General features: G+C 40.3%; 1 protein-coding gene across 1 annotated transcript; it reads right to left on the bottom strand.

The window, feature by feature from the left end:
• Positions 1 to 220: 220 nt before the first annotated feature.
• LOC121400779 (protein kinase C delta type-like) lies at positions 221 to 24,399 on the bottom strand. Its single transcript, XM_041584731.1, has 11 exons — positions 24,295 to 24,399; positions 10,102 to 10,483; positions 8,686 to 8,798; positions 6,783 to 6,950; positions 6,505 to 6,596; positions 5,105 to 5,167; positions 4,526 to 4,664; positions 4,188 to 4,379; positions 3,451 to 3,579; positions 2,468 to 2,790; positions 221 to 2,227 (listed from the first exon to the last, which is right to left on the bottom strand). The coding sequence occupies exons 1-10, from the start codon at positions 24,397 to 24,399 to the stop codon at positions 2,677 to 2,679; spliced, it is 1,497 nt and encodes a 498-aa protein (XP_041440665.1). The 3' UTR covers positions 221 to 2,227; positions 2,468 to 2,676.
• Positions 24,400 to 25,912: the final 1,513 nt, after the last annotated feature.

Genomic DNA, 25,912 nt, shown 5'->3' with positions numbered 1-25,912 from the left:
CCCCCTTCTTGTTGCCGACTATCAGGGTAGTGAGATACAATGGAAGAAGTTGTGTTCTGGCTCTTACGTTAGACATCTATTCACTCCAGCCGTTATAGTTTAAATACATTTCTCTTTCTATTACAACTGCTACTATAATGACACTCTGGCAGTCAGTTGAATTGGCACATGATATACATGTGAGCAGTAACGCCACGTCAAGGCTTCAACCATGTTACTGTCCATTCACACACCTATTGCAGCAAATGGCTCACCCGATGACTTGCTGCAATAGTTCCCTATCTGGCCAGATACCGGCTGATATAAGCCGTCATGGGACCCCTCCTCCTCAGATCAGACTGGGAGATGCAAGGAACAAAAGTTCCCCAATGAATAATCTACAATAACACACACTTCCGCACACCCACATGCTCTCACTCATTCACTCACTATTTTCTCTGTCCCTGTGGCAAATCCCATGGTCAGTGAGACTGGAATTCCACTCCCCACTGCTTTGCTAACTATATAATTCCCCTAGTACTTCCCTATTCAGTAAGAATTTGATGGACCCTATCGATGAATTAAGGACACCGTTACACAGTAATTGAGGGTGAGCGTGTCCGTCAGGTTTATTATAGATGATCCAGAGGAAGGCAAAAAACCCCATCTTCAGCCATCTCCAATTTGCTTCAGATGGGGGGAAAATTCCTTCCTGACTCCAAAACGGCAATCGGACCAGTCCCTGGATCAACTTTCTACTGACTATTAATACCAGCAGCCTTTATTATCTAAAAGGCCTGGTTATGGGGGATGAGGATTATTATGGGCCTATTTATCTTGACTTATATATGATTCATGGTGGGGAGGGGAAGGAGGGAGTTGTGGCTAGGCAGCATTTAGGGACCTACAGCTCTGCCTAGTCTATTCTTATTCCTTTGATCCTAAAACTTTACACTTTCACATTCACAACGCTAATGGGCTTATTTTTCTTTTTAATAAGGGGCCTACAAGCTGCAGCTCTATCTGCTGCAATATTACTCCCTCCTATTGGGACAAAGAGGCACAAGCATACAGACGGCCTCATTAGATTTTTCTACATTTTAATGGTGAACTAAATTAAACTTGCAGCCAATCAGAAGGTGCGCTATGTTCATCTTCAACATTGGTGCAATGGGGATCCCTATTTACATTCACACACCATTTCATACCTTTCATACTTATTGCAGCAAATCACAGTGTAAACAGGCTGAAAGTGGTGTTTCTTCAGCAGTTAATTTACTGTTATGATTTGCTGCAAATTTCTATCAGGATATGGCATATTCCTTATCCCACATAGCTAATCCCAAATCCCTTTACTATAACCCTTATAGTAACAATAACCCATAATTATATACATATATCCCTTATTCAACATCACTATTACCATATCGCTTTACTGTAACCCTTTTAGTACCCATATCCCATAATTATATCCCATAATTCTATACATATATACCTTATTCAACATCACTATTCCCATATCCCTTTACTATAACCCTTTTAGTACCCATATCCCATAATTATATCCCATAATTATATACATATATACCTTATTCAATATCACTATTCCCATATCCCTTTACTATAACCCTTATAGTACCCATATTTATATACATATACCCCTTATCCCACATAACCACTGCCATATCCTGTATACTTTTACCCATAAACTTTACATTTAATGTACAGTATGTGCTACAAACTACAGGGAAAAGACAGGAGAGCATAAAAGAAGAGAAAGAAACAATTGTAACATTCCTATTCCAATATAACATACCACCCACCCACCCACCCTTTTTTTTACCTTAACTTACAGTATATTAAAGTTGAAAAAGAGGAAAAGAGGAAAATGAGAAATGAAAATGGTAAAAGAAAAGAATGGGACAGGAGTAAAGATGAGAAGGAATCCTAACATTTCTATTTCTATATAACATCCTATCTATAAGAAAACAGTAAAACAATGGCATGGAAGTTAGAAAAGGAAGTAAACTTACTTAATGCTATACTTACCCCTAAACCTTACCTTATATAAAGAAACTGAAGTATACTGAACGTTGTTAATTAACAGTGCACTGGATTACCATAAGTGCACTGTATGTTCAGTATACATTTTTACCCTTATCCAAGGGTCTGTGAGAAAGTCCATTTAGAAAGTCCGGACTGCAGCTATTCCTTTCTTCTGGTGGGGCCTCCTGTGATGTATTGTGTGCTAAAGAAGAAAAGAGTGCATTGTTCATAGCATAACTCTGTATATTACTTTATAAAAATATGTCCCCTCCCATGTAAAATACACATTTCTAGGAGTCTACGAGCACAAGTACATTAGCAAGTTGCCTCAATGTTATGAAAGTCCCATTAATACCTCAACAACTTTACTATCATTTAATACTCCTATAAGTAACCCTATCTCATCTTTCCCATTCTAAAAGATTTATTTCATTTCACTTACCACTATGCCTCAAGTTCTTTCTACCTTTGTCAAGGATCCCATGTGGTGTTGGTGTAGTTGGCTGTACAGACAGACACTTGTACACTTGCAGTAGACAGTAGACGGCAGATCTGATGTTCATTGATGGAATTGGCCATGGATGGTACGTTGCTGTCATCACTTGCTATACAGGCAGTTTGAGATTAGTCCACATGAGCACAGAAAACACTTTACTCCTGCCATTTCCAGTTGGAATCCACATCGGAGAAGCCTTCCACATTAGCTCTCTTAGATGTCTCAGCGCAGAATCCTGGATGTATGACTGGTAATTTATCTGCTGGTGGCTATCAAAAGAAAGCAACACACTTTGTTGTATTATATATAATTTTAAGCATGAACATATAATATATGATACAGTATGGTCACATATATGAATGACGCGTAGCTAAAAACGGGTATTTATTTAAAAATTCTGCACTCCATAATTAAGAAGGGTTCTTACTACGTATTACAGGTTTAAGACCCATAATCCAGAAACCTATTATCCAGAAATAGTTAAATGTTTTTCTGTAATATTAAAAAAGTACCTTGTATTTTTTTCTATCTAAAATATATTGAATCCTTCTTGGAAGCAAAACAATCCAGGTTTAATTCAACTGGGTCAAGGACTGTGAAGCTGCTGCAGAGCACTAAATCAGTAATAAATCTGGGACTGTGCAAAGGCAATTGCAGGTCTTTGAAATATATTTATAAGCAGTTTTGTTTCTCCAGGCTATAAGCCTGAAAATGTTAAGAGGGTTGAAGTATTATGCCCTTAAATTAGCTTAATAGTTACATGCAAAGAAGAAAAATATGACATGACAAGGTATATGGAAGCTCAGTTTCTGCAAAGACCAACCAACTGCCTATGAAAAGGTCCAATATAGTAAACAGCCTTTTAGTCTCCCCAATAAAAAAAACTTGGCCTTCCCGACTCCCAATGCTTGGTTCAGTTATCAACTTACAATTTTGGGCTGGAAAGGTGCCTTTATTTTTCTGTTTTCCAGCTCACTCCAGTTGATTCTGGCATAGAATGAGTGCTTCCTGATGTTGCCATTTACTCCTAAGCGTTTGCTCTTGTTCATCTCCAGAAGCTTAAAATGAAAACAAACATTTATCTGAATATAATAGATGTAAAGTCAGGCACCATCCAACAATAGGAGGGGTGTCCAGCTTATAGGTATCCACCAAATGTATCTATATTTAACCCTCTGAGTTGAATTTGGAGCACTGCTTACATTGGTGGAAATGAACGTGCATGTAACAGAGAAAGAAGGTCATGGAATCCTGTCACTTTATTTGTACCTGATCCCTGTACCTGATCCCTGTACCCTGTGCCCCCATGTACCTGACCCATGTACCCTGTGCCCCCATGTACCTGACCCCTGTACCCCCATGTACCTGACCCCTGTACTCCCATGTACCTAACCCCTATACCCTGTGCCCCCATGTACCTGACCCCTGCGTCCCCATGTACCTGACCCCTGTACCCCATGTACCTGACCTCTGACCCCTGTGCTTCCATGTACCTGAACCCTGTACCCCCATGTACCTAACCCCTGTACCCTGTGCCCCCCATGTACCTGACCCCTGTGCCCCATGTACCTGACCCCTGTACCCCCATGTACCTGACCCCTGTACCCCCATGTACCTGACCCCTGTACCCTGTGCCCCCATGTACCTGACCTCTGTTTCTACTTACCTTTGGCAGAAGGTCCAGCATTTCCTGGCTCATGTGACGCGGGTATTCAAGCTTCCTCTCCTTAATCTCAAACAACTCCTGTGCAGAAACCAGTGATGGGGCAAATGGCTGTCTGCCGGTGGCCATTTCGTACATGATGACCCCGAATGACCACCAGTCCACTCCAGCATCGTACTTCCCCAATGACAAAACCTTCAGAAAAAAAGAACTAATTATCTTCTTGGGTAACAGAAACACAGTTATATAAACTAGACACAGCAAAGGTGTCCAAAATAGAAAAAGACAAATAGATTTGAATTCATCTCTGTATAAATTACATAAAAAAAAAGATTTCTGACCTCCGGCGCACGGTATCCAGGTGTTCCTGTCAATCCGCTGATTTTCTTTCCGCCGAACATTCCTTCAACAGCGAGGCCGAAGTCACAGATCTTGATGTGCCCGTTGTTATCCACCAAGATGTTTTCAGGCTTCAGATCACTGCAACATAGGCACAGGAAATATTAGAAAGAGAAACGTCTGAGAGTGATAGTCAGGGGTAAGTAAGTACATGCACATTAAAAGGTAAAAGAAAATAGATACTTTTAGAATAGGCCCATCTGGAAGCAATAAAGTTAAGTAGTAAGAAAATAGCAATAGATAAAGGATATTTAAAAAAAAGAAGTGGTACAGTAAAGGCAGATTATACAGAGAAAAGGATGCATTGCTTGGTTAAAATGAAAGGCTTAAATTACAATTTGTTGTGAGTTTGGACAGAGTGTGAGCCACTACATGGAACTGTCCCTAACACGCTGAACCAGATATAAGGGGTGCAAACATTACTGCTAGTTAGCAGAGTTAAGTATCAAGAGATATCAAGATGTGAACTGTATCATGCTACCAGTGAATAGAATAGAGAAAAGAACTGAGATTTTACTCACCGGTGAATGATGCCATTGGAGTGAAGGAACTGTAGGGCTATCACCATCTCTGCAGTGTAGAATCTGTAAAAAAAAAAAAAAGGCAACCAGCTTAATTCCATGGGGGATACTTATCAAATATCATGGGGGTTACCTATCACCTGTTAAATTTGACTTTTCTTGTCCTTTCATACAATTTAGTGGTGCCCTGGTTCTGCTATTGTGCACACACCTTTCTTATTCAGGCAAAGGCCCAAGAACCAATACACAGCAGTGTGTCAATTTACATGAAGGACATTGTAATGTATTAATTCAATTAATTTATAAATTGCTATTTTACTTTCTACAGATGTGATTTTGTGCTGACTGAAACATTAGTTTGACATATTGCAGTCCTGCACAAAAAGTCTGCTCTCCTACTCCCAAGCTCCTCTGTGTATTTCTCAGCCCTGTGGGAGCATTGGCATAACCTGGACTCTTACGTCTGTGTCTGTATCATACGCTGTCTCTCTTACTCTATATTCCTCTATAGCAGTGCTGCCCAACTTCCATGATACATGATTTTTCTGCCCATAAAAATTAAATCAAAAGATATATGTCCCAAGGCTCATCTTCAGTAAAATTAAATATTTATTATTCACATTTTTAAAAGGTATTATGATACATACTGACCCCACATGGCCCACCTATAGGTGGTGCTCACTGGTATAACCCTGGGCGGTGCAGTTTTCTACTGATAGGAGCACCGGCCCGGGGTTTCAGGTAAGTCGATACAATCACTTGGAGGTGCCTAACATTTGGTACCCCGAAGTGTACGATGCCTTTCCTTCACCTTTAAAACATACCCTTAAATCCATATGCCTCCTCCTCCCCTGTGGATAACACAGCACCCCCAGTACATGATTAAACATCTTAGGGGCCCCTAACAATTATTTTCAAATGCTAACAAACCCCCAGAACAAACCCTACCAGGCTCATGTCTCATAGGTAGTGTAGGACAGGCAGAATATGGTGCATACAGGGAGTATAGGGAAGGCAAAATACAGCAGGAGACAGGGAAACTTATCAGGACCACTAAGATAAACAGTTCATACTGTGTTACATACAGTGACATAAATGCTGGTGCCCCTTCGTCTGAGTGTGTACAAGTGAACAACGTGAGCACTTTCAGTCTGGGTCTGAGGTGTGAACAGTACAGGGCTTTAGGGGTATGAAATATAGAGGTGTTAGAAGTGTGGACAATTCAGGGGAGATTACGGTCTGAATTTGAGGTTTAAACAATGCAGGGGCCAGTTAATATCTGTAGTGATACATTTTAAAGTTTACACATGGTAAGTCACAGCAGGCAGAATTTCATGTGGGGGGGTCACACAAGGGGGAATCAGTTAGACAGTAAGAATAGTAAGAATCTTATCACTTACTGGATGTTTTTCATTGACAGATTTCCTTGGTCTGCAATAACTTTGTGCAGTGTTCCCCCGTCGGCATACTCGAGCACGAAGAAGGCATGCAGCTGGTTAGAGAGACAAATGAAGAATTAGTGAGGAATATATGGCACAGAACTGTTCAGCAAGCAAGGTAAATTGGGGACTAGTTAGTTATCAAAGGGTGTTTTCCCTTGTTATGGGCATTAAGTTGGCCTTAGAAAGTCAAACCATTAATGAAACAGATTTGTATCAATATAAACAGTGTTCTGTACCTCGGATTGGAACGTGGCATGAGAATGGCATAGAAAGGGGCATCCTCTGGCGATCTTCAAGAGTCGGGCCTCCTTCATGATGCAGGTATAGTTGCCCTTGCTGGGTTGTTTGGGCACCGTCTTAATTGCAACAAGTTGTTTCTTCGGTGTATATGATGCCAACATCACCTAAGAGCAGAACAAAGAGATTAAAAGTTATAGAGTGTCTTGAATGCTGCTTACAACATGAATGACTGATAATATCAGAGTCAATCAGAATGTTAAAGTGGTTGTTCACCTTTAATCTAACTTTTTTTTGTTTGTTCAGGTAAGTTTATTGACAGTCATGAAGTGAGATAAACATTACAGAATGGGAAATTTCATCAACCAAGGGGACCAGATCTGATGGAATTTTTCCATTTGACCCCTTTTTCTTAGAGTTAGGAAGTCAAGCGTCCCAATGTTGGACATTGTGCTAACCCATGAGTTGGGGGCGGGCGGCCTGTCCGACCTCCAATTAAGGCATATCAACCTCCTGGCTTGAAACAAAGCTTTGTTCATAAAAATATTTGTGGTTGAGGGCATTTGAATTCCTGTAAACAGACCCAATATACAGACTAGTGGATCAGGGACCTTAGGCCTAACACTTCCGATAACATATCCACAATTGCTGTCCAATAGTTTTGAATATCCTGACAGGCCCATAGTGTATGTACTAGAGTACCCTCTGACTTCTTGACTTTCTAAGGCAATTAGGGGAGAGATTAGGATTGATTCTATGCAGGCGGGTGGGGGTATAGTATGCTCTGTGTGTCAAATATAACTGTAGAATTTTGTGTCTGGGATTGACAGATACTCTGTTGGATGATTTGAGGAGGGACTTCCACTGTTCGTCAGTGAGGACTCCTAGGTCTTCCTCCCATTTAATTTAACTTTTAATATGTTGTAGAACGGCCAATTCTAAACATCTTTTCAATTAGTCATCATTATTTATTTTTTATAACTTTTAAACTATTTGCCTTCTTCTTCTGACTTTTTCCAGTTTTTAAATGGGGGTCACTGACACTATCTAAAAAAACAAATGCTCTGTAAGGCTACAAATGTATTGTTATTGCTACGTTTTATTTTTATCTTTCTATTCAGGCCTCTCCTATTCATATTCCAGTCACTTATTCAAATCAATGCATGCTTGCTAGGGTAATTTGGACCCTAGCAACCGGATTGCGGAAACTGCAAACTGGAGAGCTGCTGAATAAAAAGCAAAATAACTCAAAAACCACAAATAATAAAAAATTAAAAACAATTGCAAGTTGTCTTAAAATATCACTCTATCATACATCAAGTTTAAGGGGTTGTTCGCCTTTGAGATAACTTTTTGTATGATGTAGAGAGTGATATTCTAAGATAATTTGCAATTTGTTTTAATTTTTTGTTATTGAAGGTTTTTGGGTTATTTAGCGTTTTATTCAGCATCTCTTCAATTTGCATTTTAAGCAATTTGGTAACTAGGGCCCAAATTACCTTAGCAACCATGAATTGATTTAAATAAGAGACTGGAATATGAATAGGAGAGCATCTGAATAGACGGATCAGCAATAAAAAGTAGCAATAACAATACATTTGTAGCCTTACAGAGCATTTGTTTTTTTAGAAGGGGACAATGATGCCCATTTGAAAGCTGCAAAGAATTAGAAAATGACAAATAACTATAAAACATAAATAAGGAAAACCAATTGAAAAGTTGCTAAGAATTGGCTGTTCTATAACATGCTAAAAGTTACTTAAGGTGAACCACCCCTTTAACTCAAAGGTGAACAACCCCTTTAAAGACATTGCCAAGTGCTTGATTGTACTTCCATGTTTTCTGTACAGATTTATATCAGATAACAAAAGAGATTTCTATATTGGGAGGCGCCGCACTCACCTGTCCAAACGTGCCTTCTCCTAGCTCTTGGTGGAATTTGTACCTCTGTATGTCCAGGGGGGCTGCTCTTTTCTCATCCACATGGGATTTCTTCGGTGCACTTCCACTTCCACCTTGTGGGAACAAAACAAATTCAGTCAAAAGCCCATTTCAAAATATATTATGCATTGTGTAGGGAATCCGCGCAAAATCATTGCACTTATCCCTGTAAGGGCAGAGAGCCTGTGTCTGTGTGCTGTAAGCTGTTACCTAGCAACCAGCTATTCAGTGCAGTAGGAAGTGACACAGCAGCTAAGGAGTGGCAGGCAGGAAAAGGAAGTCACAGAGACTGGCAAAGAAGAAAGCCTGGCATAGAGAGCCGCATGGTGGACAGAGAAGGAAGCAAGAGAGCTGAGAGGCTGCACCAAAGGCATTCATTTGGATCAGGCTGGCACAGGGAAGCCACATACTGTGCCTGGAGAGACAGAGAGTGTGAGAGGAATACAGACTGGAGGAACAACCAGCAGGACATTCCTATCTGAGCATCCAAAGGGGCTGGTAATCGCACTGTATGACTGACTGTGCTGGATTCACCTAAAGAGAGCTCTGAAGTATCCAAAGAGGATTTGTGAGTATCCTGTTTAAAGGGACAGTACCCTAAAGAGCGCTGAAGATAAACAGGCTGTGTAATAAAGGACATTAAAGGACTTTACCATTTTTCTTAGTTAGCTAGACAGATTGCGCTAGCAAGTTAGTTAGTGAGGCCCTATTGCCACCGGTTAGGAGTGCTGCATGTATTAGGTGCCCATTTATTTTATATAAACTGTTTAACCAATAATGTGTGTGTTATTACTGTATTCCTAGTGGGGCCAACCGTAGGTCATTCCCGGATCCCACTAGGTGGAGGCACTGCGCTAGTAAGTACCAGGTACCCAGTCTCTCCCAATACCACTGCGGAGTGGCTCAGGTTTGTCCCGTGTCATCAGGTAAGCGCCACACGTGGAATGTAACTCAGACAACAGGGTGTCGAAAGGGTTACAATTGTATATTTTCCTAAATATATCTATCTACCTATAAGTATCTCCATAACAATTAATGGTAGCTAAGGCAGCACCCACATTTAAAGAAAAACTCTTTATCTTTATTATTTGTGAGTATTCCTAGCATTAAGTGTAAGATGGATTTTATTTAAGCCTTTGGGGTTTTCAATTTTCCCTAACTGTCCTAACTGTTCCACCTAACTGTTAATATATGTTTTCTAAAAACATACAGAAGTTTTAATTAAAGCAGAGGGATGGATTTGTGGAAACCCCCACCCCCAACAGGACCCACCAATGTGGGCAGTTAAATAACTATCATGACTCTATATTAAAAATAATTAGAAGTAGATGTAACAGAAAATAATAATGAATTATGTTTCTTGCATATTCCCCTTACCTTCCAATGGATCTTCTGGGCTCCTTGGTCTTTTCCTCTTGTCCTGCTCCTTCCTTCTTCTGCTGCTCTGAGGAATTTTCATCTCTTCTAAGCCGGTTTTCTTTTTACTTTTAGTTGTTTCTTCTTTCTCTTCTTGTCTTCTCTTCTTGCTCTCAGGTTTACTTGTCACATCTGAGAGACTTTCTTTTCTCTTCTTAGTTTGATCTTTTTTAACAGCTTTCCTTTTATTCCTTCCATCTTCAGGGGGCTTCTCCCCTACAGGAATTGTTTTTTTACTCTCAGTGTGTCTCTTCTTCCTATTTCGACTGTAGTTGGTCTTCTCTTCTGCATCCTGCTTCTTGGCTTTCTTCTCTTTCTTCCCTTTCTTCTTCCAACTTTCATCCTGTGGAAGTTCTCTCTCTTCTGGAGTCAAACTCCTCTTTTTCCTCTTCTTCATCTTCGCCTTCCTTCTCCTTCTCCTTTTATTGTAATTCTATGTCGTTTTATCCAAAATTTGTCTTCTTTTATAGCATCCAATGTGGCAATCTCTCTCGCTCGCTGCCTCTCTCTCCACCGTCCAAAAGACAGTTGGGCAGTGGAAGTTGAAAACCAACAATTTACTCAGGAGAATCATGTGACTAGCAGCAGTGAGACATACAACCAATAGCAGTAGCATGTGCCATTAGCAAAAATCTAGTCTTACAATTAGGGATGCACCGAATCCACTTTTTTGGATTCGGCCGAACCCCCGAATCCTTTGCAAAAGATTCGGCCGAATACCGAACCGAATCCGAACCCTAATTTGCATATGCAAATTAGGGATGGGAAGGGGAAAACATTTTTTACTTCCTTGTTTTGTAACAAAAAGGCACGTGATTTCCCTCCCCGCCCCTAATTCACATATGCAAATTAGGATTTGGCTCGGCCGGGCAGAATCCTGCTGAAAAAGGCCGAATCCTGGATTCGGTGCATCCCTACTTACAATCACTGACACCAGGAATCAGAGGACAGATTGATGCAAATAACTTCTAAATTGCTTTCATTATGTCCATCTAGGGGTCTTTGTAGGATCTAGGGGTAGGGGATCTAGGGTATCTTTGTAGATAACAAGTTGTCTAATTCTGGGCAGTGTCATTCTGTGGCTACTAAAGCAAATAAAGTTCTGTCTTACATAAAAAAGGGCATTAACTCAAGGGATAAAAACATAATTATGCCTCTTTATAGGTCCCTGGTAAGGCCTCATCTGGAGTATGCAGTGCAGTTTTGGACTCCAGTCCTTAAGAGGGATATAAATGAGCTGGAAAGAGTGCAGAGACGTGCAACTAAATTGGTTAGAGGGATGGAAGACTTCAATTATGAGGGTAGTCTGGGGTTGTTTTCTCTGGATAAAGGTGCTTGTGAGGGGACATGATAACACTTTACAAGTACATTAGAGGACATTATAGACAAATAACAGGGGACCTTTTTACCCATAAAGTGGATCACCGTACCAGAGGCCACCCCTTTAGACTAGAAGAAAAGAACTTTCATTTGAAGCAACGTAGGGGTTCTTCACAGTGAGGACAGTGAGGTTGTGGAATGCACTGCCGGGTGATGTTGTGATGGCTGATTCAGTTAATGCCTTTAAGAATGGCTTGGATGATTTTTTGGACAGATATAATATCAAAGGCTATTGTGATACTAAGCTCTATAGTTAGTATAGGTATGGGTATATAGTATTTATTTAAAAGTAGGGAGGGGTGTGTGTGTGGATGCTGGGTTTTCATTTGGAGGGGTTGAACTTGATGGACTTTGTCTTTTTTCAACCCAATTTAACTATGTAACTATCTACAACATACTGAGATTTCCTTTTGGGCAGGGTCCTCTCTACATTTTTGGATTGAGTTTTATTGTATTCTTGTATTCATTGCTCTTTTGAAAAATGGAGTAGCACTATTAACTGATGCATTTTGTAAAAAACATGTTTTCCCACGACAGTATCCCTTTAAAGTTGCATTTTAGGGAGATTCACCAGGGACTGCATTAGTTTTCCCTGTACAAGGACAGCACAGCAGGCAAGAGGAGACTTTGCTCCTGAGGGGGTTCTTGCAGGTGGTGGGGATGGGTTTTATAAAGACTGCCCTCAACTCTCTTTGCAGATAAAAGAACCCAAATATACAACATGATCCATTACAGCACCATCAAGAGGAGCTATTCAATCATGGGTTATATTGAAAGTGATTTTTCTAATGGGAGCTGCAAGAAGGCAGATAGTGCTAGGCATTTATTAAGTGTTAGGCAACTTCGGGCAACTGCAGAATACGAAGCCATCCGAGTGCCATCCCGCCTGTGTTTTACATTCTAGCAGTTCGGGGAGGTATTCCGCCGGGTGACTAATCTCCCCGAATCTGAGCATGTACCCTGACCCTTATTGCAGAAAAAAGAGAATTTAACAAATTTAATAAAAATATACACAGGATTCAAAGACAATAATACTATGGGTCAGCAAAAAGAAAACATTGAGGATATTAATGGAATCAGTTTAGCAGCAATATATTTAAATGCCCTATTTCTAACATTCATGAACTTGTGGACCCAAGGACCAAGAAGGCTATGGGGGATCTTAAATATCTGGATAAATTAGAGTTATCCAAAAGCATGGCAGGGGCTATGATCGGAGATAAAAAAGATCAGTTAAAATAAAAAGATAAACAAAAGAATTCATAGTGCCATGGTCAAGAGGATTTTTGTGTGTGACAGCATGTGAATGATGTAACGGGGTTTTGCATGCAGGTTCTATATTCTCAAACTTACATTCAGACATAATTTATAAAAAGAATGAGCGAGAAAGAAGTTTAAAAATATTTTTGTGGCAATGTTGCAAAGACCAATAATGCCACTTAATAAATGTACTACTGCAGATGTATACTAATACAAAAGCATATTGAACACACAAATAACCCACAAATATTGATCAATACAAGAGGTAAAAAGAACACTGCTTCTCTCATAAAGGAGAGGGTATGAGAAGGTGTGGGGATGGCTGAGATCACATTAGTAAAACCAGTCAATAAAGTGAAAAATGTAATCTTGCGTATTGTAGTTAAGAGGTGTCAATGGCATATATTGTATTATGATGATGCTAAGCGAGATTGTAGTAAATATTTTTTTAAATTTTTTAACAGATTGTTCAGAGGGATTGGGAGAAAGTTGAATGAAATATGACAGGGAATTCCAGAGAAGAGGTGCAGCTTTAGCAAAGTTTTGAAAGTGTGTATGTGAAGAGGTAATGAATGAGTTGGTGAGGAGTAGATCATTGGAAGAGAGTAAAGCTTGCCATAGACACAGAGATATAGTCGTACAAATCAAAGTTTCATACTTTTTTCAGACCTTGTGCGGATCGTTGTTACGTACGGCTCCCTAAATTGAGAACAAGTGCTAGGCTCCCTGCTCAGGGCTCCTTGAGAGGAGTGCTCAGCTACTCAGATGCCGCCAGGCTCAGATTGGCAAATGCCAGATGGGCTGCTATAAAGTCCCATAGAAAGTCAGTATTTAGTGGGCTGGTGGGGGCTGTTTGGGCCTCTATGTGGGCTGATTGGGCCTCTGTGTACCTAAAATGCCAGGGCCAATTTTAATCCTCAATCCGGACCTGGATGCCGCCAAGTCTTAACTTGTGAGGAGCAAAGTAGATTTTCTGAACGAGCAAAGGGGCATGTGAGTTATCAAGGTTTTGGAAGGCAACGGTTCAGGGAGTAGACGAAAAGCGTAGTCAGGCAGGCCAGGGTCTGTACAGGCGGAGTTCAAGCAGGTTCAGGCAGGCAGTGGTCGGTACAGGCAGAGTTTAAGCAAGATCAATCAGGCCGTGGTCTGTACAGGCAGCATTCAAAGAATAGTCAGGCAGGCAAGGGTCAATATCGGTAGAGTTCAGAATGGTCAGGCATGCAAGGGTCAGGATTGGCAGAGCTCAGAATAGTCAGGCAGGCAAGGGTCAGGATTGGCAGAGTTCAGAATAGTCAGGCAGGCAAGGGTCAGAATTGGCAGAGTTTAGAATAGTCAGGCAGAGGATCAGAACAAGACAGAATCACACCCAGATACTAACGAATAAGACCTAACAATGGGCAATGATTTCCAGCCCAAAGCCCCTTAATAAAACCCAGAAGTGCGCACCGCGCACGATAGGAGCTGCAGACACAGAGGGGAAAACATTACCTCGACGGGCGCCCCCGCCGGCCCACTAGTCCACCAGGGTGAGTTATGACAATCGTCCTGACATTTTTTAATCGGACAGGTTAAAATATTTTTGTTGGCTATCAATAATTTCTCTGCATGCATTGCCTATCATGGGCAGAACATCGTCTGATTTGTTCTTTTGCTACTTTATTTATTATGAATGGTAAGTGGCAGGTTGAAAAATTGGGACATCTGATCGTTCGTCAGATACAAGTCTAAAATCTGCACGTCTATGGCCAGCTTAACAAGCAGTTTAGAGATAAGTCCAGAGAGGAAGAGACTTGTAAATTACTTTGAATGTCAAGTTTAATAGTTTAAATTTTATCCTGAAAGGTAGTGAAAGAAGTATACAGTAATTGGGCTGAATGAGGGGACCTTAGGCCCCAAGAACAGGGCAAATTGAACAATTGCCATGTCCCTCTCGAGCGTCAATTAATGATGCTTTGGAAGAAGAGCTGTGTTCTCTGTCTTATTAGATATTGGACTTAATGCTAAAAATAATCAAGCAGGCAGGCCCTACAGCACTTGGCATATACTGACATAGAGCCTGCTTTTAGAATGCTGCCTTTGCAAACCAATAGTTTTATGTGTTGCAAAAGAGAGAACCTATTTTATGTCAAACAATGTATAACCACAGATTAGACAGTGTGTTTAGATTAGAAGAAAGGACAGAAGGAGTTATATGCTATTTAGATGCTTTTATTGTCACTGGCCCATAGACTTGTAATCAGTGTGAGTAGATGTTAGACCTACTAGCCTAGCTGCTTAAGGAACAAGAAGTTCCTATTGCACATGAGAAAACAGTTCCTTCCAAAAAAAACCCAGCAATGCCTGCACCTTGAGCAGGCATTGCAGGTTTCTCATAGACATAGTCTTTAAAACACAGCTGGTCATTTAAGATTTAATCAAAGCAAACAAGGTCAAACTATGAGATCTACAGTCTAGGAATCTTGAAATTAGCTTCAAGTATAATTAATGTGTTTAGGGCATTTTACTGCAGGAGGAGAAAATCATCACTAAATCAGATATAAAAAAATGAGGGCACACTGGGTGCAAGGCCCACTTCTCTCTGCTGCATTTTGTAGGCAGGACGAGAGAAGCAGATCCACTCCTAAATGCTTTGGGTAGTTGAGCTGGCAGGCACAGTGTTGGCCTACAGTGCAGCTACATAGAGTGGACATCGGCTTGAAAATATATGCTTTTTTTTAAAAAAAATGTTTCCAATCTTTGCTCAACGTAGCTGCACTCAGTCCAATCCTGTGCCTGTCAGTGCAATTACATAGTGCTTACACTGAAGTTGTCATTTATTGATTTATATTGCTATGTTACAGCTATGTCTTACAGATGAGCGTTTTTTTGTATCCCTGCAGTGGATTTTTCATGTGTTCTGTAATAGTGATGTGCAGGTTGAGAAAAACTTGACTCGCACCCGACCCTAACTTGCTGCACCCCAGCCCGAACCCGACCCTAACCTGGCATGCTCCCCCCTTTATTTGCCCAGGCCCGCCCCACTGTGATGTCACAAAAGGGGCAAGGTGGGGCCTGCACAAGTATATAAAAAAGGCGAGCGTGGAAGTGGGGCAGAAGAAGGCTGTGGGCAAAGAGAATGGAAATTAAAGTTCAGCTCGAACCTGCCCAAGGACGTACTTTGGAAGTCGTCCCGAGCCCACCCAACCCGTACATCACTATTCTGTAATACTAATTTGACTATATAAAATTAGGTCCAGCTAAGGAAAAGTAGAGGATGAGTTACACTGGAATGGGAAGGTATGAAGGGGTGATGTAGTGGGACCACAACTCACTTAGGCTACTGTGTGTACACTTAGCAAGTAGTGGCAGCAGGTCATTTACACACAATAGTATTACTCACGGATACTGTATGATCCTTTGTTATTCAGCTTTGTGAATTTAGACGCCTTTCCTGCCTTTGGGGCACAATATTCATTGAAGGTGAATCTCACAGCTGGATCTACACTCCAAGGATCTCTCTATCCCTGAGCTTATCCACTTGAGTCCCTAACCTGGCAGCATTGTCATTGCAGGGTGCTAACCCTTTACGAAACTCCTTATTGGAGCCTTAGCTGCTCACTAACTTTCCTGAACCTATCTGTCACTCCTATAGTGACCTATTACATTTTCTGACCTGACACTTGGTTCACTTATTCTTAGGTTTCCTCCACCTCAGGCCCTAGCAACAACACCTCACTTACAATGGGTACACTGGGAAGAGGCAGAACACATGGCAACATCCCTTTTTATATCCTCTGGGGAACTACTCCCCCTTGTAATACCCTTAAAAAGACCCCTCGGCCCGCCCCCAATCCCCTGTAAACTTAGCTTTTGTCCTCAGTTCAGAAATCTCAGCGCCTTGACCCGCCCCTTTTACATCATAGTCCCGCCCCATTGACATCACACCCACCCCTTTTTGTTCTCGCCCCCCACCAACTGGTAAAAAATTTAGCAAAAGGTGGCAATCCTATCCCTGGAGTTTCAATGCCTCATGTGGTCCAGATCCCATACAGCAGAAATAGCTCAGGGAGAAAAATCTAAGCCTGATTCCCTATTCAGTATTGCGATCATCCTTGTAGATCAGTGATCCCCAACCAGTAGCTTGTGAGCAACATGTTGCTCCCCAACCCCTCGGATTTTGCTCTCAGTGTCCTCAGAGCAGGAGCTTAGTTTTGAATTCCAGGCTTGAAAGAAAATTTTGGTTGCATAATAACCAGGTGCACTGCCAAACAGAGCCTCCTGTAGGCCGCCAGTCCACATAGAAGCTACCACTAGTCAATCACAGCCCTTTTTTTACACAAGCCAGGAACATTTTTCATGCTTGTGTTGCTCCCCAACTCTTTTTACATCTGAATGTTGCTCACTGGTGAAAAAGGTTGGGGACCCCTGTTGTAGATAATAAACTTGGCTGTAGCAAGCAATGCCAGTCAGCAGCATCAAGGGCAAATAAAGCCTTGATCTGTATTAAAAGGGGCATAGATTTGCATGAGGAGATGGTTATTCCTCCTGCTAAGGCCCCATCTAGAATATGCTGTACAGTTTGGTCTCCAGTGCTTAAACAGGACATATTGAATTACAGAGTGTGCAGAGAAGGGCAACTAAACTAAGGGTATGGAAAATCTTGGCTATGAGGAAAGACTGGCCAAGTTGGGGTTGTTCACGCTGGAGAACAGGCACTGAAGGGGTTATATGATAACTATCTATAAATATCATATAATAATCATATATATAATAATATAATCTAGTCTAATGCTTTATTTACCATAAGTCTTTCCAGCTGACTCAAGGTCACCCATTCTGATGAGAAGAATGGAGGTTAAATATTAGGAAGGTTTTTTTTTTACAATGAGAGTTGTGAAGATGTGGAATTCTCTCCCTGAAATAGTCGTACTGACTGATACATTGGATAGCTTTAAAAAAGGGGTTGGATGGCTTCCTAGCAAGGGAGGGAATACAGAATTATGTAAGATAGCTTGTAGTAAAAGTTGATCCAGGGACTAGTCTGATTGCCATCTTGGAGACAGGAAGGAATTTTTTCCCCCCCTCTGAGGCAATTTTGAGAGCCTTCAAATTAGGTTTTTTGCCTTCCTCTGGATCAACTAGCAGTTAGGCAAGTGATATATAAAAAAAATAAAACTTGGACCTTTGTCTTTTTTCAACCTAACTTGCTATGTAACTATATTACCTGATGTTAACTAACTGATATTAACTAAAGAAATTAATACTATGGGGCAAATTCACTAAGAATCGAAGTTGCGCCAGGCGAATTTTCGCCAGCGCTCCGCAAATTCACTAAAAACCGAAGTTGCGCACAGGGGTAGCGTAAGGTTGCGAAGTTGCGCTAGCGTTGATTCGCTATATAAAGCGAAGTTGCGGCGCGAAATTCAAATTTCAATGAAGGAATACGTATCTGCACTACAAATGCCTAGAAAACCTTCAAACCAGCAAATAAAAATTTTATTTTGCCCTACACATGTGCCCACTGTCTAGGTAAGTTGCCATGAGTCAGGAAATGTAGGGGGAGGAAGGGGAGCCCCAAAAAATTTTCGATCTTTTTCAGCCTATCACCCATCATGTAGAAAACACGCCAGCGTTTTTTTGGGACTTTTTTTTAAACAATCCCTATCTACTCTATTGCGCTTCGCCAGGTCTGAGGTGGCGAAGGAAGTCTAGCGTAAAAGGTAGCGTTCAGTACACTGCGCAAGTTAGTGAATTTGCGTAGTTTCGTCGCTAGCGAAAATTCGCCTGGCGTAAGGTTGCGAAGTAACACTAGCGAAACTACGCCAGCGTTCGTTAGTGAATTTGCGCTATAGTGAATTTGCCCCTATATGTGCTTATTTCAGTCTGGCCTAAAAATGATCTCTAAAAATTACCCATATGTTGGAGTTCCCTATAGTTCTGCCACTGTCCCTGTCTATGTTTGATATGAGATAGGGGTGTGTCCAAAAGCATATTAGGAGGGGGATAGCCAATCAAAGCCTTGTAGTCAGACGTGCAAAGACAGGCTTCAGTTCCCTATCAGGTCAGCCTAGCTGGTGATTGGCCCCTATCCTACAATGCAGTGTGCTGACTGCTGCCAGCTCCCCTGCACAGTCTGGGAAAAGAGGCAACAGAATGTGGAAGATATCGCATTCCTTCTATATGTTGAGCAGTTTAATGGACTGGTATAATCTTGTTTTCTTCACAATATGCCCCCTTTAATACATGTATAAATAATCATATTAGGTTTCTTTTTATATTTGATATTACAAAAAGAGATGTTCAGTATGAAGGAAAACAGATTATTAACAAAAAAATTCCCAAACATTCTTTAGACTAGACCACATACCTGTACGTAAAGGAGAAGGAAAGCTACCGAAGAAGTTTATTGCCAATAGATTAACCACAAGCTATAAGACTATATGTATTCTGCAGAATGCTTTACCATACCTCAGTAAACAGTTCTAGAAGCTCTCTCTGTTTGTTTAGGATAGCAACTGCCATATTAGCTTGGTATGACATCACTTCCTGCCTGAGTCTCTCCCTGCTCACTCATAGCTCTGGGCTCAGATTACAGCAGGGAGGGGAGGAGGGAGGGGGAAAAGGGTGGGGGAGAGGAGAAAACTGAGCATGCTCAAGCCCTAGCCCTGGAGGTCTATGTCTGATACAGAAGCCCATGTATACACAATAGAAGGAGTTATGTTTCTTTTGACAGAGGACTCAGAGCAGCACTACTTTGAGGGTTTACTGGTATATTTATATAGACATTTCAGATAAAGCTTAATCAACTTAATTTTTAATGACTATGGCGCAAATGCCAGACTTCTACTAAGAAGGGCACCTATTAATTTTTACATAATAATATAAGCTCTGTACAAATATAATAGCATTTTCTAGTTGCCTTGTGTTTGGCCATTTATCCAAAAGTAAAACTTATGTAAGCATTGTTATGTTGTTGTACTTCCTTGTATTTTACTACCCTGGATGGTAAAAACCATTGATATAGAAGAAAGAAAGCAAAAACTAGAGATAGCAAAACTGCCAGAAAAGGGAGCAACTGTGCATGAAGTGAAAAAGGTACAGTATAATTTAATAAAGTTTAAAAGAATAGTTCTGCTATTCACATAATTCTCAAGCCATACCCTCCCCAAAAGCCCTTAGTACTGGTGCTGGCAGATGATTCCCATATGAATAACTGGTTTCCTGCTTTCGCTAATGCAGAGAGATGTTTTAGGCACATAAAATGTCACAATTATTATTTATTAAATAAAGTATAAATAAAGTTTTTATGTCTTCCTTATCAGTATCTCTTTGACTTAACCCACTATATTGCCTATGTTACACACTATTACACACTATTAAATCAAGGCTGGATTTACATAGCGGGCTCCCCTAGGCCCACTACCGTTCGTCACCCGTGCCCCCCCTTTATTCATGCAAATTTTCATATTCGGGACAGGAGCAATGTGGATTGGGCACAGGAAATTTACAAAATTATTGTATCTCCTGCACATCCCCAGTGTTTTTGAACCAATGTGGGTGTAGTTGGGCAGCATGCCGCCCCCAGGCCTAGGTGGCCTTTCCACAAATCCGGGCCTGTATTTAATGCATATTCATTGGGGCTGCCAATTTGTTAGGCACCACCCCACAGTGATTACAATCTCTTACCTAGGACCTGTGCCAGTCCTCCTGTTCACTGAAAACCAGCCCGGTCTACCATATTTAAAGTTGTAGTGATCAGCTCAGTATTGTCCACCTCAATGTGAGGCATATCAGGCAAAGATCAGCTCATTGGCCAGCTTTAGTGGAGGAAAACAAGCATCCTTTGCTTAATGACACCATGGTTATTGCATTTCAAACTCAAATATTTTTTCTATGGCACAGGCACAAACAAACACACAAAATTATCCAGTTTCCCAATCTGGCCAAGAAAATTGTACAGAAGATATGAATATCTACTTTTTTAATCGCTTAATCAAGGCATTTCTCAGAAATGTATACCACAAATTTTTAATAGCAAAAATGAGCTCTGAAACATAAGTATTTTAGAAACATCTTTTTAATAATAGGTGCTACAGTCCCCTTCCACATGAACATTTCAGTTTGAGTTTATAGACAAATAGCTGCTTTTGTCAGTTTAGATACTATGACCTAAAGTTTCAGGAGATTATTCATTACTTGACCAATAAGTCTCATCCCGCCATAAAGGCGTCACTTGAATTAATTCATGATAATACAATCTGCTGAGTCAGATAATGGGGCACTCCAGTAAATAAAAAAGAAAATGTCAGACTAGGCATCTGAAAATAACTTGTAATCCAGACGAATGGAGACTGCTGTATGAAGAACACAGAAGACGTAGTTTCTCTGCTTTTAAGCCTGGTGCCAACAACATGTAAACAATTTTACATACATTGATTCTTCTTAATTGAATGGTATTTTTTGACAATTTGCCACCACAGGAGAGGCAATCAATTAACATTATTAAGTGCTACATGTTAAGACACAGCATTGCTTCATACTTGTAACTTTCCCATAAAACAAAGAATGGGGCAGTGCAAGTTTTTTTTATTTTCAAACCAGATACCTGTATAATCTCTGTACTTGATATACCCTTGACCTGCATCCAGATTTGAGCCTCCTGGGGCTCATTTATTAATGCTAAGCAGGTTTTTCCCTGGTCAAGTAGCCCATAGCACCCAATTACTGATTTGCTTCCATTATTCCATCTGCAGTAAACAGATCAAAGCTTATTGCTGAAAATTTTGCTCTCTTTTCGCTCAAATTGACATAACAATTTTTTAGCCCTACTAGCAGTGCTCACCCCCTTACTTACTACAGGAAAATCCAGGTTATTTAATGAAAAGCTGCTAGGAAGCACATTTATTTCTTACAAACACAAAGACGTTATTCCCACATAGTCATAAAAGCAAGCACCTAAAAATATGTCTTTCTTTTAATATACAAATGTTTTCTGTGTCTTCTCTCCAACTCTATTTTTCTCAGCTCCAAAACGTCTTGGTTTTAACGAAAAAGGAACAGGGAAGTCACTCCTAAATAAGTCAAAATTACTCTATAATATTGTCTTAGTCTGATTAGAATTCTAATGATACATTTGCTTAGGGTGGTGTCACTGAGTGAACAGGCTCCTACACAACCGCTCCTGTACTGAGACAAACCTGTGAAACTGGTTGGAGCACAGTCAAAAACTGAATCATAGTTAATTATCATAGGTCAATCATGTTGTTTCAACAAACTAACCTGATAATATGGACATGTGATGGAAACCTGCTGCCTGGTTATTGTGTAAGGACAAGAAGGCTAGTCATACGGTGTATGTGGGGAATCTACCTGAGAACATTGTAAAGAAATGGATTAATTAGTAAAATACATAATGCCTGGAAAAGGCACATTACCTACTGCAGATGAATACTATGTCAATGAGAGGCACTTACTGCAAAAGATTATAGGATTACATCAAGTTTGGATTTAATTAGAAAAAGCAGGCTGAGGTTAGAGTAGGCAGGGCCTTCAGCTGCTGAACTAGAAAGTCCAGAAACTCTGAAGGTAACTGAATAAAAATGTTCTGCCTAGCCCTAAGCAGGGTTCTAAAATGAAGATAATAGGGGCAAGTACTGTCTGTGTTTATTGTATGTAATGGCATCAGAATTATGCAAATTACAAGATGCAATAAGTTATAGATTCACAACAGTGGCTTTAACAAAAGGGGCACTGCACAATACCAACAAGAACAGGGTACCTGCCATCTGGCATTTCATCCAAACTCCTGTTGTAAATAAATGTTTTAAATTGAGCTTTCTTTAAAAAAAATCCAACAGATCAATTAAATTATAATTAAAAAATCTCTCTGGCAGTTTGATTTAGCTAGGTTATTCTTAATCGCATGTGCAACTAAACTGGTTAGAGGGATGGAAGAATTAAATTATGAGGGTAGACTGTTAAGGTTAGGGTTGTTTTCTCTGGAAAAAAGGCGCTTGCGAGGGGACATGATTACACCTTACAAGTTCATTAGAGGACATTATAGCAGGGGACCTTTTTACCCATAAAGAAAATCACTGCACCAGAGGTCACCCCTAGAGGAAAAGAACTTTCATTTGAAGCAGCGTAGGTGGTTCTTCACAGTGAGGAAAGTGAGGTTGTGGAATGCACTGCCGGGTGATGTTGTGATGGCTGATTCAGTTAATGCCTTTAAGAATGGCTTGGATGATTTTTGGACAGACATAATATCAAAGGCTATTGTGATACTAAACTCTATAGTTAGAATAGATATGGGTATATATATATATATATATATATATATATATATATATATATATATATATATATATATATATATATATATATATATATATATATATAATTTATGTGGAAGTGGGGAGGGGTGTGTGTATGGATGCTGGGTTTTCATTTGGAGGGGTTGGACTTGATTGACGTTGTCTTTTTTCCACCTGGTTTAACTATGTAATTAACTATGTGGGCTAGAATGACAAAGGCTTTCTCACAGTACAGCATCCCAGTTAGTAAAGGCTAACGGAGCTATGTAAAAAATGCTGCTAAGTTTGCCCAGGTGCAGTAACCTATAGCAACCGATCAGCAGTTAGCATTTACTGGTCACCTGTTTAAAAGCAAATATCTTATTGGTTACTATTGTTTGCTGCTCCTGGGCAAACTCATTGCCTCATTTTACATATGGGGGTAAGTCTCTACTATTCTAGCATACATATGGGAATTGTGAAGCAACTAAAATAGGACAGTGGCACAAAGGGGATTTTACCATCACTACTGTGTGGCAGAAAACACCCCTATCCACCTGTCACTGCTGAGGTGGACCTCTTACTGGATCAATGCCTGCTGATAATCAGCCCTATACTCTTATCGACTATCTGATGTCCCTGCCCCCACTGAATTAGCCCGGGTGCAGGCACATGGCATGGATTTCAGCTCCAAAATGCATACTGACACATTTCAGAGTCATCCACCCTTTGCTGCTATAACAAACGTTGATCTTCTAGGAAAGTGGATGGAAGTTTTATTATGCGATTTTATTCAATTCAGCCAAAAGTGCATTAATAAGGTGTATACTAATGCTGGGTGATCATAAGGCTTCACCCATAGTCTGCATTCCGGTTCATCCGACAAGTATTAGTTGGTTTGAGCTCAGGGCTCTGTGCAGGCCAGTCAAGTTAATTTATTCCCATCTCAATAAACCCCTTCTGCCCAGCCCTCAGTTTTTACATGGGGACCTTATTATGCTAAAACAGAAAAGGGCTTCCCCCAAACTGTTACCACAATGCAGAGAGCAAAGAATTGCCATGAATGTTGTTGTATGCTACAGGTTAATTATTTGCTTTCATTGGAATCAGGAGCCCTCGACTAAATAATGAAAAACAGCCCAGACCATTATTTCCCCTCTTCTGCTAAACTTCACACATGGCATTATGCATTCAGCAAAGTAATTTTCTTCTGGCATATAGCAAGCCTAAGCGTATCCCTTACACTGCCAGATGGTGAAGAATGATCCATCATTCTAGGAAAAGAGTTGCCACTGCTGAAGAGTTCATTGGCAGTAAACTTTACATCACTCCAACCCACACTTGACATTTCACATGACAAATCAATTTATTTTTAACTCCCATCTCAGAAAACCCCTTCTCCCCAGCCCTCACTTTGTGCATGGGGCCTTATTATGCAGAAACAGAAAAGGGCTTTCCCCAAACTATTACCCCAAAACAGGGAGCAAAAAATTGTCATGAATATTGTTGTATGCTATAAGTTAAGGATTTGCTTTCACGGGAACTAGAAGCACGAGAAGAAAAAACAGTACCAGACCATTATTCCTCCCAGTCTAACAAACTTAACACTCGGCATTGTGCATTCAGCCAAGTAATTTTCTGCTGGCATCCAGCACGCCTAGACATATCCTTCACACTGCTAGATGGTGAAGAATATTACATCACTCTAGGAAATGAGCTCCTACTGCTAAAGAGTCCATTGGCAGTAACCGTTACATTACTCCAGCCCACACTTGGCATTGCACATGGTAATGTTAGGCTTGTGTTTGGTTGCACACCTATTTGCTCTAGACACAATCAGGAACTTAGTAGTAAAGGCTCTAATCTGATTAGCCATATAGTGTACAAATGCCTAGCACATTGAGGTCAGAATGTTGGCTGAAGCACTGTGCTGACAGGATTTATAAAAAATGCATAAGATAGCCTTCTGAAAATAGAAGGTATTTAGATGCCCCATGCTTTTTGGGCACAGCTACATTTGTAGGGCTGGCAATGCAATTCTAGGTTCAAATAGTCCTCCCTAAGAATGCATTGCCAAGCGGGAATTAAACTTCAGAATGCAGTGAAAGTATTTGTATATAAAAGGACAGAAAAACACGCGTGCTTTAGTCTTTAGCTTTTTATATTGGTGCAGTTTGATTGGTTATGCATTTAAAGGGATTGTTCACCTTTAATTTACTTTTAGTGTGATTCAAGGATATTCAAAGGCAATTTAAATTTTTTCTGTATTTTGATTTATTTTGCTTTTTATTCAACAGCTGTCCAGTTTTCAACTTCATGGACAGTTTTATAATATGCCAATTATTCACCTTTTTAATAATTGTGCCATATCACTAAATAAGGGAAACAATTTACATATAATGTAACCAATCACAAGTAAATAACTTTATTAAGGACACTTTTTATCAGTATTCATTTCAAGCTTTTCTATGGAAAGCCATAACTGGTATTTAACATAACTGGTAGTTAACACAACCTCCTCTTTCTGGAGTTGTTCACAAGTGCATCATGGTGGCAAAACCACATCATGTACTATAACAGGGTTTATATGAGGCTTTAACATGGTTTACTTATGAATGAAGTCAGCGTGTAAAGTGCAATTTGGAAGCATTTCTTCAGTGTTTAAAAATTCTTTCCTTTTCATGAATTAGTTGGATGGGGCTGGTTTGATGTAAGCCCTGCATGGTGTCTCTCATATACCCTCTTAGCACACTGTCCAGAAATCCAACAAATCCTAGTATGTACATCATATCAAAGTGCTGTAAGTAGCAGTGTAACTATAGAGTAAGCAACCCCTATGACTACTTAAGGGCATAGAAAAA

The sequence above is a fragment of the Xenopus laevis genome, chromosome 2S, assembly GCF_017654675.1.
Source record: "Xenopus laevis strain J_2021 chromosome 2S, Xenopus_laevis_v10.1, whole genome shotgun sequence".
Classification (NCBI taxonomy): domain Eukaryota; kingdom Metazoa; phylum Chordata; class Amphibia; order Anura; family Pipidae; genus Xenopus; species Xenopus laevis.
The sequence above is the reverse complement of the archived record's forward strand: the minus strand, read 5'-3'. Positions and strand labels throughout refer to the sequence as shown.

Bases quoted from the DNA above. Each gene is read 5' to 3' on its own strand.
- LOC121400779 (XM_041584731.1), bottom strand. From the start codon at position 24,399: ATGTCAAGTGTGGGTTGGAGTGATGTAAAGTTTACTGCCAATGAACTC. The intron at 5,168-6,504 runs GTAAGTGATAAG...TTTTTTTTACAG, and splicing joins CTGTCAATGAAAAACATCCA to ATTCTACACTGCAGAGATGG. The intron at 4,380-4,525 runs GTCAGAAATCTT...TTTTTTCTGAAG, and splicing joins CTGGATACCGTGCGCCGGAG to GTTTTGTCATTGGGGAAGTA.